The following is a 14897-nucleotide window of genomic DNA, read 5'->3' as shown; positions in this document are numbered from 1 at the left end:
CTCTTCATAGTTACACTGAGTCTCCTAAGGGGAAGTTAGCACAGTGGATGTTTTCTGGTCTTGTCCACTTTTAGTCATTATTCTTTAAGAAACCTCCAGCTAAACCCTAGAATTTTATCTCAATAGAACATGTTCATTTGTAGCATTATTTACTATTTTGACATTTATTTGAATTATTTTTGAACAGTCTTCTGTATTTTACATTCTGTAAGATTTCCTACCACTGACTAGTAAAAACTTAAGGGGTTACCAGCCTCACACTTGGCTACTCCGTTAATCACCAAGTTGGTTCCCTTTCTGCACATTGCACTGGGTCATAAACAGGTCGGCCATCAGGGTTTGAGGCAGGTGACTTCCTGTCCTGGCAGAGGTGCCAACCTTAGTGTGTTCACCCCTCCCTCAAGAAACCTGAAAGCCACAGCTCAGAATTCTGGACTCAGGGAATATATTTGGGCCCATACTTTATTTCTGATAAGATCCACCTCATTTTGCAGACAACATCACAGAAGGGGAAAGATTTGGAGTCCAAGGTATCTGTTTGATAACCAGTTACAAAAGGTTCCGGGCACATTCTGAGCTTTTCGCTTAGGAATTCTGAGCTTAAGTATATGTTTAAGAGAAGTTCTTAAAGATAAGTATCTTAAGTCACTTGAATTTTTTGTTGTTGTTAAAATATTTAGTATATTCTTAGTTCTGGTAAGCTTGTAAACAAAGTGGCAAAGCTTTGTGGATCCAGTTAACCTTACAATTTCTAATTCAGTTTTAATAACCAGCATCCCCTTCTATAACATATTTATCCTTTTTTAGTGGAAAATGAAAATAGAATGAAGCATGTCTTTCTAACCCCCTTTGTAATTTAAATCCTGAGGTTTGGAAATTGTTTTCTTTTTATGGTTGCTGAATTTTAGAAGAGGAGTAGGAATTTGGAGATTTCGGGGAATATTTATTTCTACCTAATAAACAGCATATTTGACCTGCTAAGTGTAGTTGTTGGTTTTCTCTAAGTACAATAAAACATGAAGGGAGTTCTGGCTTGCTTTTAAGTGCAGAATTATTGAGAAGCTGCCTTTTATTTCTTTTCCATACATCTGGTGGTTACATTTTATCCAAAACCTAGACACCCGGGTTCTTTACAGGCTGACTCCACGCCCTCCCTGTGGGTTGACTCGGAAAATTAAAAAAAAACAAAAACAAAATCCAGCCAAGCACCGTGTGGACACCATCCTCCTACTCTCAGTCCCTGCCTCCCGACACGGAGGTGACGCGGGAGTCCCGAGTTGTTCGTGCAGTTGTTCATGGAAGCTCGGTCCCTGACTGAGGCTTGACCTGACAAGTGCTGCATCCCTGGGTCATCAGGCATCCTTGTTCCTCTGAAGCCTCATGGCCCCTATTTTACGCTGTGTAGGAGCAGAGAGCGAGAATGACAGCTGCAGCCAAGAGTAAGGCTCATACTTGTGAGAAGCACAGTTCAGTGCTGCCTGCATGTGCCTGTCCTTGTGCAAAGGGGTTGTCTCAGATTCCTGTCATATACTGTGATTTAGTTGCATGTTTTAAAGCAATATAAAGCATAATTTATTATAATGGACAGCGCTAAAATAGACTACAGTACTAGTTTTTCCTAGAATGTAATTATAGTTGACCTTTAAATTACACAGAGGTTAGGGACACAGACCCTCCTAGGAGTCAAAAATCCACGTATGAATTAGTCAGCTCTCCGTATTTGTGGTTCCTCTGTATCCATTGTTCTGCACCTGTGGATTCAACCAGCCATGGATCATGTAATACTGTAGTACTTACTTTTGAAAAAAATCTGCATATAAGTGGACCTGCGCAATTCAAAGGGTTATTCAAGGGTCGACTGTATATAAAAAGTAGGTAATGTGTAGCCCAAAGGCTGAATCTCGACCCCCAGTGTGTTTCCTCCAACCCTAAAAAAGAGGGCTTATTTGTGTTAGCAGGAACCCACAGGTTGTCACACGGCTCTTCTGCACCATGGAGGCCCCGAAGGGCGGCTGGATCAGCCCTGAGCCTGTCCAGCTGTCTCTTCTCCCCACTGCAAGGGCCCTGCTCTGGGAAGCGCTCTCTGTTCTCAGCAGCCTGGCTCGGAGGGCCCTTAACACGGTAATGCTCTCAGTTGTGTGGTATGGAGGTGTTCTGAGTCCTCTCTCCACAGCAGGATGACCATCTCCTTAAAGGCAGGGCTACAGCTTCCTGACTCTCTCAGGGAACCTCGCTGGTGCTGGGCATCTGGAAGGCACTCAAGACATTGAAAGAAGAAGCAGAGCCTCTTGGGATTCAGAGGAACTTTAAATGGGCTCAGCCAGTTCACCCCCATCCGGGTTCTGAATTCCTTCTGCAATAGCCTTAGCAAGGGCCACTCAGAACCTCTGGATGTGGGGAATCTACCACCCCAGCATCTGGTTGGTCTTAGAGCCACTGCTTCTGAGGCTGACTCCATGTTGCCGTGTTTAACTGTTTTGTGACCAGTTGCTTTGTCTTCCCAAGCGATTGATGCTCCACCGGAATGAGAATCTATTCTTACTGATTTTCCCTCAGTGCTAGATGGATAGGCCGGTGTTTGAGCCTGTGAGTCATTGCAATGAAACCCCTCATTAGAACATGAAGGAGCACCAGGCAGAGATGAAATGTCCTTGGAGTGTCACTGCCCTTTGAGAAGTCTTCAGTGTCTGAGCCACGCGGTGGAGTGTGTGCTGGCATCCGAGCCGCTTGTTCCCGCCCCCTCATTTGCGGTCCTTGCTCCTGCTGCCACAGTGGGCCTGCCTCTCCTTACCCATCACTGGCCTCTGGTTTGCCTCTTCTCAGCAGGTCGGGAAGCTCAGTGGCCGCTCCTGTTAGCATGTGTCTTAGGATAAGTGCTGTGGCACCAGGTGTGGATTTTTAAGAGCTTTGAGATGAGCAGCGTGTTTGGACTTGGAGGAATGGCTGTGTGGCCTCCACTGTGGCTATTCCAAGGTTTTGGAGGGTTTTGATAGCTTTCCAGGTTCTGGAGGGCATCAAATTAAGTGATTTCTGGAAAAATAAGGGTTTGATGTAGAAATCTTTTGAAGTCAGGTACTTTTATTACTTTCAAGTCTGTGCAGTAATGTTAGTGAGGTATTTATCAGGAGGAGTCCTGCTGGATGTATTTTGATGGTTAGTTGGGACATGCTTGCAATTAGTACCATTCATTTCCATAAAATTAACGTGCTGATGCTCTTTTTCTAAAGTAGTTTAACTGTCTAATATGTTTGTGATTACTTTCACATAGTAAGTCTTCCAAACATAAATAAATGTCCACTTAGACTCAGTAGAAGCCAAATTTGTAGAGACCTAAAATCATGAATCAGAAGAGTTTAGGGATTTAAAAAAAATAAAATAACAGTGCCAAAAGATCTCTAAACAGAGCCTTTATTGCAAAGGAGAAGATGACATGAATAGGCATGTTGAGACTAATAGAGAAAGAAGGCTCCCTGAGAAAACAGTCAGTGGTTTCTTACTTAGAGAGCCTCATATGGGAGAGTGGGTCCCTGGGACCATGCCGGCCAAGGCCCCGTGACCACAGAGATGCCCAGAAGGGGGTCCTGCTGAGACCAGCTGATGGGGGAGTGGGCTGGGCAGCAGCCAGGTTCTTTCCCACGAAGGCACTGAGGAGGCTTAAACCACATAATAATAGTGTACCCACTGAGGAGGGCGCCAAGCCTGGGCTTGCTGGGTTGTTTTATTTACTTGAAGAAATTTTTTTCAGCTCTCAACGTACAAAGATAGCACAGTTCATCATGCCATGCCTTCCCCTCCTGCCCCCAACCTTGTAGCTGCTGAGAAAAATACTCTGGAATTTAGTCTGTTCTCAGTCAGGGAGAGCAGAGAATGTGGGACTCAGGTTATGAAGTTGAAAACTTCTAAAGAGCTCAAAGCCCTCACAGGAACTCAGGTGCCACTGCGATAAGGATGTCGCCGTGAGGACAGAAGCCCAATACGCTGGCTGTCCTCCGTGAAGTTGTCGGGGCGTGGAGTCGGGGATACAAGGCTGGGTACACATACATTAGTGGTTGGGTGTGCAGAGCAAACCTCGGTGAAAAGGGCGCGCCGGCCTGCCCTTCGTGTGTAATACTGACCCAGTAGTTCCTCGGGGCAGACGCTGTTTCCTGTGTGTCAAATAAAGTAATATCTCCGCCACCAGGTAGCTTCTGCTCTAGTTGGGGGCAACAGAGGAACATCAGGTGAACAAACTTGTATGTAGCGATTTCAGTTCATGATAAAGGATGTGAAGAAAATAGAACAGGGTGATGTGAGTGACCAGGGGGCTCCTTTAGATGAAGTAGTCAGGAAGCCACTTCCCATGAGGGGAAATTTCTCAGACCTGGAGGATAAGGAAAGGCCAGTCCTGTGGCCTGGTGACTGGTTAAGGAATAGCCAATGAGAAGACTGAGTCATGCACAAGCTTCAGTGTGTGAAAAGCGCACGGTCGCATGACTAAAGAAAGGTGGCTAATGGAAGCTCCCTGGGCAGAGGGAGAGTGACAGGAGATGAGGTCAGAGAGCTTGGCAGAGACGTAAAGCCCACAGGGGTGGATTCCACCCTGAATGTGACGCAGAGCGAATAGAGGGTTGAGAGTGCCCAGGTCACTCTGGCTGCAACGTGGAGAATGGACTTCATGGTGACAAGCCCAGAAGTACTTAGGAGGCTCTCATGGTGGACAGGGAGATGGAGATGTGGAGGGAGTCAGGGCAAGGACAGCCGCTGACAGCCCTGGACGATGGCGTCATCGTAGGATTGGGTGGGGGAAGGGCAGGGTGACTCCCGCTTGCACTCAGTGGATGGCGGGGCCTTGTCCTGAGGTGGGGGCTGTGGAAGGAACATGCTGGCAGTGGTCTGTGGGATGGAATGAGCATGCGTGCCCATCAGGAGTCCTCTCTGGGCCATATTGAATTTGAGGGCCTGTAAGCATTTGAGTGGCGATGTCGGGGGCCAGGCCTGGAGAGCACTGAGTCATAGATGGGACTTAAAACTAAGAGCCTGGATCAGCTCACCTAGAGAGAGCGCACGCCAAGGGACCAGGGGGAGTAGTGAGCTCTGAGGCCTTCCCACACCTGGAGGTTGAGCTCCTCCTGGAGGAGGAGCCACCCAGGTAGGAGACTGTGGTCGGCCACGGCGAGAGGAAATTGTTTCTGGAGGGAGCCGTTGATCGTGTCACGTGATGCTGAGGGTTGAGCCAAAGTGAGCACAGAAGAGTAAGCACTGACCAACGCGGAGGTCATCAGCAGCCTTGACAAGAGTAACGTAATCTGCGCGGTGGAGGTAGACGCCCTGTCAGATTGGACTGAGGAGTCCATGGGAAGTGAGGAAGGGGCGCCAGGGAGGGTGGCAACTCTTTTGAGATGTTTTCCTATAACTTGGAGCTGGGAACCAGGGCACTGGCTGGAGAGAGATGTGGAATCAAGGAAAAGCCAGCTGGTTTACTAGGGAAGTAGGACAGAGGAGAAGGGGCAAGGGGTAGAGGGAGGTGCATGTATTTGGAGAAATGACTGGGGGTGGGTGGTGGTTTCACGCTGTTTCCCGCGGCGTGTGCAGGTTTCCAGTTCTCCCCTAGTGCGTACACGTGCCCCTAATAATTCGATGTGAGCTGATGCCTACGGGGGCACTGGGCCTTTCTGCGCTGCAGAGTGAGTGGAGAGCCTGGAGCCGATTCTCCATGGCCACGGGGGTGGGGCGAGGGGACGTGGGCTGATTGGCTGGTCCTTACCTGATCCGTTCATTCAGCGAGCAAACATGGCTGAGCCCATTCTGTGCCAGGTGTAGTTCCAGGCCTTTCAGACACGATGCAGATCAGCCCCTGTCCCCTAGAAAGTGCTTTCTGCCGGTGGGGGGCGGGGCACTGCCCAGCCACCTGCTGCGGGTGGGAGGAGCAGCCCCAAGGCAGGTTTGCTGTTTCTCAGAAGCAAGATTTGAACCCATTTCCAGGAGGAACTTGGTGTGTGAGTTCCTTGAGAAGGAGGTTCTTGGAAGGAAGTGGGGTGCAGGAAAGGAGACTGGGTGGAGGTAGCAGCTGCAGCACCTGCGGGAACGGGCAGGGAGCTGAGCTGGAACCCCCAGGCTGCCACAGTCCCCCAGCTGCTGAGCTGAGTTAGGGATCTGCGGTAGCGTCAGCTGGGAGGTTGGGGAATTTCTCTGGGTGAGTGACCCTCGGCCCGCGTGAGGGAGGGCCCCTGGGCTCCGTGGGGCTCCTCGTGCGTGCAGTGCTCTGGGCCCGGGACTGTGGGGTGAGGCCCCAGGCAGACCTCTCTGCAGTTTTAAGGGCAGGACTTGGTTCAGGTGACGTATTGTGACCCTGGACAAGTCATTTAACCTGCTGTGCCTGCTTCCTCTCCAGAAAAATGAGAATCGATTGTTCTACTTCAGAATGATCTAGTCTGGATAAAATGAAGTAACCAACCCAGCAGCTGTTACCTCGTCTGTTGAGAGACCATTGGTGTGAGCTCTGGGGCCAAAGGCCTTGTGTTCAAATTCTGGTTCTGTTTCTAGCTGTGCAATCTTGGGCAGGGGCCTCTGTGCCCTCAAGTTTCCTAACCTGTGCAATGGAGACTATACTAACGCCTGCCTTCTGAGGCGTCCAGTGAAGGAATCTGTGTAATTGCTGAGAAGAGGGGCTGGGTACCAGCTGCTGTTAGGACGAAGCTTTCAGGCATCCCCGCCGTGTCTGCAGCTACACGATGGTTGTATCTTTTCTCTGCAGTTCCGCCTGGTGGTGAAGACGGCCCTGAAGCTGCTGCTGGTGTTTGTGGAGTACTCGGAGTCCAATGCACCTCTTCTGATTCAGGCCGTCTCTGCTGTCGACACAAAAAGGGGTGAGTGGTCCCTGCCCACTACGTCATCGAAGTAGAAGCGCCTAATGAAAGAAGGCTTCCACTTTTTACGTGTTCAAAACAGAATTAAGAATGAACAGAATTCCCTTTGTGTGGACTTCCCACCACAGGAAACGTATATTTTAGGATAGTTAAGTGTACAAAGATTAGGTTAGGGAGGGAACAGTGAAAGAAAAGCACTGCTGGGCTAACCCATAAAGCTAACCCAGCTTATCTTTATGCTGTCTTCAGTCTCCACGACTGAACACATAGAACCAGTTCCTTATCCTCTTTTCCCATCCTGTTGGGATCACTCTGACTCCTTCCTCTCTTCCCCTCACACCTACTTGATTGGCTCTGACCCCTAGATGTTCCTTGAATGTTCTCGCTTCCCTACATCCCACACCCTCACCATCTCACCTGGCATCCCTTGCTTCCTTGAATGTTCTCCCTTCCCTGGCATACCCACCCTCCCCTCTGCTATTGGAGGATTCTTCTGAAGCACAGATTTGGCCACATCGTTTTCCATCTAAAACCCGCCAGTGGCTTCCTGGTGCCCACAGGATTAGGACCTGACGCTTCGCCATCTAGCCCCTGTCCACTCGTCACCTCCGCCTCCTACCCGGCTTGCAGCACACCCTCCCTATCTTGGATCAGATGGGCGTATGCTCTCAAAGCCCTCACGCGTCCCTATTCTCTGCTGTGCTCTTGTCACTGCCCGTCTCCCATGAGTGTGTGCCCTGCTCAAGGGCAGGGTGTCTGTCTCTTCTTGGTGTCCCAGCACCTGGCTGGCCCACAGCAGGCAGGCCTGCTGTACACACTTCATGATGAATGAGCTTTGGATTCGGTTTACTGTAAAGCAGGCCGTGGCTCCTATAATACTGTGAAGCCTGAAGCTAAAATGGGGTGTTGTGTTTTGTTCTTTTAAAAATATTTTGGTTTTGTTCCTCAGTAGGACATTTTTATTAATATTATCATCCCCACAAAGGCTCTAACAAGAACAAAAACTTGATAACAGTATTTTTTTTCTTTTTATAACAGTAACACGCTGTAGAAAATTTGGAAAAAACAATGTAAAGGAGACCGTAAAAAATCACCTCTAATCTCACCAGAGAGAATTGTTGTTAACGTGTTGGTGTATGGTTTTGTGTATGTGTGTGTGTGTGTGTGTGTGTGTGTGTGTGTGTGTCTCTGCATGTGCACACACATGTTTATGAACAAGTCAGCCGAGGGACAACTGTCAAAAAGGAACGAGAGGCCTAAATAGTCCTCTTTGATTCAAACCACTTGTGTCTCTGACTTAGCATTGCTCAGAGAGCCACATCCAGCGCTGAATCCAAAGATGAAAGAAAGCAGCTCACTAGTTGCTTTGAAAGTTTGAATATAAGTTAACGAAAGCCATCCAGGACCGTGAGCTGGGCTCCCGCACTTTCCCCACAAACACGCAGGCAGACCTCAGTCCCCAGCTCGGTGGATTGCAGGCTGGAGGGGACTCCAGGCCTGTGTGTAGGTGTATCACAGAGGCAGTCCCTAGTGTGTGGTCGGGGGCTGTGAGTCTGGAAAGTGGATCCCAGACAGGGGCAGGTTTCTTTCTGCCACAGCCTGTTGCCATCTGAAGCACGAGCATGAAGACCTTCATGGCCTCAAGAGCAGATCAGTGGGACTCCCTGAGAATCCTAATGAAGGCTGTCAATGGCTCAGAAGCCAGGCCGGGCTTTCCCAGGGCCAGCCAATGAGGCCTAGGCCAAAGGTGGGTATTTGTGGAGAGAGTGAGGCCAGTCCTTTCATCTGTCCTTGGAAGATTCATACTCCATCCTCCAACTCTGGGGGTTGGTTGCTTTAGGACAATTAGCGGACTCTTCATTTTCCTGTCCTAAATTTCAGGTAACCCATGGGCCCTTGTCATGGGCGCCATGTTAGAGGGGACAACCTTCTTGTGACCTTCCTTCCTTGGACTGCACATTTCATGGAGGGCATGTTGTGGACGTAGAGGAGTGATCCCGAGGGCACCCTGCCCCCAAGACTCTATCTGCGGGCCCAGTCAGAGGCTGTCAGCTCTACTGTCTCCCCCAAGACAAAACAATGGCCATCTTTCCCCAATTTATAAAAATATAAAATCAAAACAGCCAAGGGGTTGTTTCTTCAACGTCACGATTTTTACCTATAAAATTTCGTAAGCTTCTGGCAAGTGCTGTCACCTGTCTGCTACTGAGCACTAGTGGCTGAGAACAGAAAGGAACAACACTGATGGAAAAACTCATCCATAGCTTATCACGTGTGGTTCATTCCCATGTTTCTCTATGGCATGTGTGGTCTCGGCCATGAGTTTCTAACATATACATATAACATCATCCTCTTTTACTGCTAGTAAAATTGTTCCTGAACCCTGTGCTGGAATTGGACATTTAAATATGTCATGCTTGGGCTTCCCTGGTGGCGCAGTGGTTGGGGGTCTGCCCGCCGATGCAGTGGACGCGGGTTCGTGTCCCGGTCCGGGAAGATCCCACATGCCGCGGAGCGGCTGGGCCCGTGAGCCATGGCCGCTGGGCCTGTGCGTCTGGAGCCTGTGCTCCGTGGCGGGAGGGGCCGCAGTGGTGAGAGGCCCGCGTACCGCAAAAAAAAAAAAAAAAAGAAAAAAAATCTTAAATATGTCCTGCTCTTCTGCAGGAAGCAGCATGACTAGCAGGTGTGTTTCCACCTGGCAAGCTTAGAAGCTGCTCTCGCTCTCCAGTCCCCTCTCAGCTGGACCAGCAAGTAGACAGACGTGCCAGAGGTGACTGAGGGCCAGCGAGTACGTCCATTTCCACACAAGTTTATAAATAAGCCATAAATTTGACTCCTCAAGGTGGCTTTAGACTCATTTTGGGGGAGATAGGGTGGAGAATGGGCATATTATAGACTTTTTTAGTAGAAAGGGATTCTTTTGGATGATGAAAACTGTTAAGTTTAAAGAATCAGCAAAGAAAATCAACAAACGAGCTAAAAGACCTCAAAAATTACTGCCGCCTACGGCAGATGAAGTTGTCTGAGAACAGATTCCTCTGGTTGCTTTATAAACATCGCACATCCCACACGGGGGTTAACCAGAAATGTTCATTTGTGAGCATGGATGGACAATTTGCTGTTAGGCTAAGAGTGGGCCAGTTAGGGAGCAGCAATAAAAGCTGAGGGACCTAGGTGTTTCATAGAGACTAATAAATATGCGTGAATTAATGAAAATTAAACGGGCCCCATTTGATCCCGGCAATTGCCCCTTTGGTTCAGGGGCTAGAATGAAATGGTGGATTGGAGTTAATCTCTAGGGCATGGCTCAGTGTCACACCTGTCTGCACATACTGCAGGGGCAGACTCTTTTTTTTTTTAAGATTTATTATTTATTTATTTATTTTTGGCTGCATGGGGTCTTGGTTGTGGCATGCGGGATCTTCGTTGAGGTATGAGGGAACTTTCGTTGCGGCACGCGGGCTTCTCTCTAATGGTGGCATGCAGGTTTTTCTTCTCTCTCTAGTTATGGCGCACAGGCTCCAGAGTGTGTGGGCTCTGTAGCTGTAGTGCACGGGTTCCAGAGCATGTGGGCTCTGTAGTTTGCGGCACGCGGTCTCTCTAGTTGAGGCGCGCAAGCTCAGTAGTTGTGGCGCGCGGGCTTAGTTGCCCTGCGACATGTGGGATCTTAGCTCCCTGCCCAGGGATCTAACCCGCGTCCCCTGCATTGGAAGGCGGATTCTTTACCACCGGACCGCCAGGGAAGTCCCAGGGGCAACTGTTTTGCCGGCATCTTCAAGTCAGTTTCCCTTCCTAGTGGATGGGGCCAGACGGGAAGAGAGAAAGGCAGTAAACACTCATGGAAGCCCACGGGAGGGCCTTTCTTTGTCATTTTGCTATCATCAGAGACTTCCTTTACTGGGGACCTTCGCTGTGGTGGTCAATAGGAAACTGGTCGAGAACCCTCTGCTCCCCTGGGTGGGGTACCCCTCCCTCTGACTGTATGAGTTTGCCTCTCAGACACAGGGGGCGGCACTTATTTTGTTACCCACAGACTGGGTAACTTATTTTGAAATTTCAGTCATAAATCTTGAGTCCTGCTAATTTGGTTCAGCACTGCTTTTGAAGAAGTTCCATTTTTCATTTGAATGTGAGGTGATGAGATACGACATAATTTTTAAACATGTGTCTAACACATGATTAACAGGGGAAAAAGAATCCAGCCGTCTTTTCAAGCGATCCCGTCTCTGACTTCTGCTCAAGGATACGTTGCTCTGTGAAGAATGCACAGAGCATGGCGGAGGTTAGAGTGGGCAGAACTCAAGCTCTGTTTCCATTGCTGCTTAGAGCAGAAGCATACCTGTTAAGTGTTCATTGATCACGCTGAAAGGCTTGGAACATGCCGCTGGGACCTTGTATTTGAGCGTTAGAGCAACTTGTGTACAAGGCATCGTGCAAAATAGCTTACTCTTTTCTTTTGGGTTTAATACAGAGACTCGTGGGGAGAGTAAGAGGGAGAAGTGCTGAGCGGTTTATTCTGGGTTGAGGGAGGAGTGCTGCGGTTTGGTGGGAGGAGGACTCTGGCCTGGGAGCCTGTGTGGAAGGCCTATGGGTCCGTGTGGGTGTCCTCCACCCACCACCACTGCAGTGGCGGCTACTGCTTTTCGAGTGCCTGCCACGCAACAGACGCTGTTCTAAGTGTTCTTCGTATAAAACTCATTTGTTTGACGAATTTATAAGTGCCAACCATGTGCTTGCAAACACCAGAGAAAAGCCAGGCTGTCATGGAACCTACACTCACTGCAGTGTTTGGGGTGGAGGAAGGGGAGGTGGAGTTGGAGGGAGACGGATGATAATGATGAAGGAAATTACTGTCTCCTGACGTTCTCCATCAGTGCTCAGGAGAATCGACAAAGTGCTCTACCTCCATGACACCTCACAGTGAGCCTCTAGGGTGGATCCGATCCCTCCAGGTTAGACGCGTCTCTCTAGCCTCTGTTCATTCCACTACTTTGGGGCTCGGTTTCGTTCTCTGTTATGTGAAGGGGGAAGATCGTGTGGTTTATGATTCTAATACAGGACCATCCCCTACCTACACATACACACACGTAAACCCCAAATGGAGCAACAAAGGTGATGGTGATGGGGGTGAACTGGACCATTTAGTTCTGACAGGTGGCAGCTCTTGGGGCAGTTACGACTGCTGGTGCTTGATACAGGCCAGCTGGAGCCCTGCCAGGGCTATTTGTGTTGAACTAGAAGGTTTCTTCCCCTTCCCCTTCATTCTTCTAAAAAGTTTCTATTTTCTGGTCCCCAAACATTCAAAGGACAGTGAACATTTATCCCAACAGTGTATGAATACATGCAAATTTCCAGTCTTGAAATCCTTAAATGGTAAGAAGGGAGTCAGATATTACAGCTGAAGAACACGGTTTTTAAGTGTTTGAAACACGGTGTTTGAGTGTTTTCATTATAATGGATAAACTAGTGCACAGATATGTGTGTCTGCATGAGAGAGAGAGGAAGAGAGGAGATAGTCCAGGTATATCCCTCTCTCTGGGATGCCTGTGGTTGCTTCTTGGCTTTTCCTTCCCCAGGCCCTGTTTGACATGTGTGACCCCAAAGTAAGGAACCAGGAAGCAGTTCTGGACCCCCGAGCCCCACTAGGAATCCTTCGCACTGACGCTCTCCCTCTTGCATAGGCTTTTCTTTACGCGTATGTGGGGAACCCAGTAGAACTCGTGTTTTCGTGTTTTGTACTGAGGTCGGGTGTGAGTGTGAATGACGGAAGTTGTCCTTGTTGTAAACATGAGCAAAGGCACTTGGAATGCTTGACCGATTCCTGGACAGTGAGACCCATGACCTACTGACCACACTGATTGTCTTGAGGGCGGAAGCAGTTACTTTGCTGGGCTTTGGAGAACAGGTGTGGACTTCAAAATAGTTTGATGATAAAGATCAGCAAGAAGATAATTTTCAAGAATTTCAAGAATTTCAAGAATTTTCAACAGTTAGCAGGCAAAGGATCATGCTTTTGTGTTCACAGTAACAAAGGGTCATAGAAGCTTAGTCCATGGGTTCATAGTTTGGACCAACTGGGCAGCTAGTCCAAAGGAAAAGGCTTTTTGTTCCCTGGCTGGGAGCACCAACAGACCTGTACATCAAACTACAACTGTGTCTTTCACATTGTATAGTAGGTGCCTTTTCCTTTTAAAATTCTCCTGTCTTCTCTTCTTTTCTTACTGTGTACATTTAACCCTCTGGCTCTTTTAAAACTGCCCCAGTTTAACCCACCCATGCCCTCTCAGGGGTCTCCAGTCACTAGTCAGACATTTTATTGAGCACCTACTATGTGCCAGGCACTCTGCCAAGGGCACAGAGATAAGACAGGACACATCACTGCCCTTGGGGAGCTTTTGTTCTCAAGGCCAGGAAATCAGCTCTGACATAACCCATCCATGAATCAGCATTTGGAACCCGCTGGTTTTAGGTTATTTCAGACTTTACTTTTTCAGCAAAAATAAGCCATGTCCCTTTGAGATCTTTATAGAGAAAGCAGGAAAGAGCTGCACGTTCCACACCGCCACGCCAAGGGCAAGGCAACACTTCACTGCAGATGTTTATCTCCAGCGTAGGAAATCACATCAGGATGTCGTGTACCCTTTGTGGCCTTGGCCTTGGCTTGGCGATCCTGAACGTGGAGGGTTTCCCTGCCCTCCCTGGAGCCACGGGACAGCCTCCAGGAGCCTCCCCCAGGAGCTCCACTGAGGAGTCACCTCTTGCACCAAACCTTCCTCGACCATCGCACTGCAAGAGACAGACCTCCCTTGCTGAGTGACAGGCTTGGCTAAGCGCCTTGCCTTCTACGTGCTTTTACCCTGTGCTGAGGTGTGTTCCTGTACTTATGCCTAAGTGTTCCATTTGATTATAACCTCTTGATGACAGACTCCCAGAGACCCAGTTCCTTGGTACCTGGTTGATGCTTAAATAGTTATTTGTGCCTTGATTGAATACAGATAATATACTTCTGTTCTTGAAATGTTTGCTAGATGGACGTTTCACAGTTATTGTTTGAAGTGCATTGCTAGAGTGACTGTAAAGCTCTCCTGTGTCCCCTTTCCTTGCAGGAGATGGACATACAGAGAGTACTTACAAAGAATTTCCACACTTGGAGAGTAAAATGCATGGTCTAAAAAAAGCTGCATATGAATGGATTTTTAAAAAATCACCTATTTAGTATAAAGGGAACTTTTCAAACAAACTGATAGGCATCCTGACACTGAAGGGTATACATTTTCAAGTAGACAAGGATGACATGGTATATCGTCACCTAATTGGAAACATATTCAAGTCCATCCTAAGAATTGTGTCATGCTTTGAAATTTGGTGACTGAAAGGCACTGCCATCATTGGGTGATAAGTCTCTGGATAAACTGTGATGTGAATTGGACAAGGAGTGTTGACTTGCTGTTTCTAATGATTTTTGCTTTATTCTAGGAGTCAAACCTTGGTCAAATATCATGGAAATCCTGGAGGAAAAGGATGGGGTCGACACGGAGTTGCTGGTTTATGCAATGACTTTAGTGAACAAGGTCGGTTGATGTTTGTTACCGGTTGAACTGTGTCCCCCCACGCCAAAAGGTGTGTTCCTGTAGATGTGTTCCTGAAGTCCTAACCCCTGGTACCTGTGAATGTGATCTTATTAGGAAATAGGATCTTTGCAGATGTAATCAGGTTAAGATGAGGTCATTAGGGTGGGCTCTAATCCAATAGGACTGGTGTCCTTATAAGAAGAGGAAAAGAGATACACATAGAGGGAAGACAAGTTAGACACACATACATGAGGAAGACAGCCAGTGAAAGCAGGGGCAGAGATTGGAGTGATACATCTATAAGCTGAGGACCGCCAAAGGATGCTAAGCGTTGTCAGCAGCCAATCCCGGATGAAGCAAGGACGGATCCTACCCTAGAGCCATCGGAGAGAGCGCGGTCCTGCCGACACCTTGACGTCAGACTTCTAGTCTCTCCACCTGGGAGAGAATAAATTTCTGGGTGTTTTTCTTCTTCAAAAAA

At 48.4% G+C, this 14897-nt stretch overlaps 1 protein-coding gene across 9 annotated transcripts in view; it reads left to right on the top strand.

The window, feature by feature from the left end:
* FHOD3 (formin homology 2 domain containing 3) overlaps nt 1–14897 on the top strand; it is a 492532-nt gene that overhangs the window by 288887 nt on the left and 188748 nt on the right. For all 9 annotated transcript variants that reach the window (XM_060121093.1, XM_060121091.1, XM_060121090.1 and 6 more), the window contains 2 exons: nt 6734–6845; nt 14322–14416. In XM_060121093.1, coding sequence (XP_059977076.1) covers nt 6734–6845; nt 14322–14416 — 207 coding nt within the window. The remainder of the gene's footprint in view (nt 1–6733; nt 6846–14321; nt 14417–14897) is intronic.

This window comes from Lagenorhynchus albirostris, chromosome 14 (genome assembly GCF_949774975.1).
Source record: "Lagenorhynchus albirostris chromosome 14, mLagAlb1.1, whole genome shotgun sequence".
In the NCBI taxonomy this organism is placed as follows: Eukaryota; Metazoa; Chordata; class Mammalia; order Artiodactyla; family Delphinidae; genus Lagenorhynchus; species Lagenorhynchus albirostris.
The sequence above is the reverse complement of the archived record's forward strand: the minus strand, read 5'-3'. Positions and strand labels throughout refer to the sequence as shown.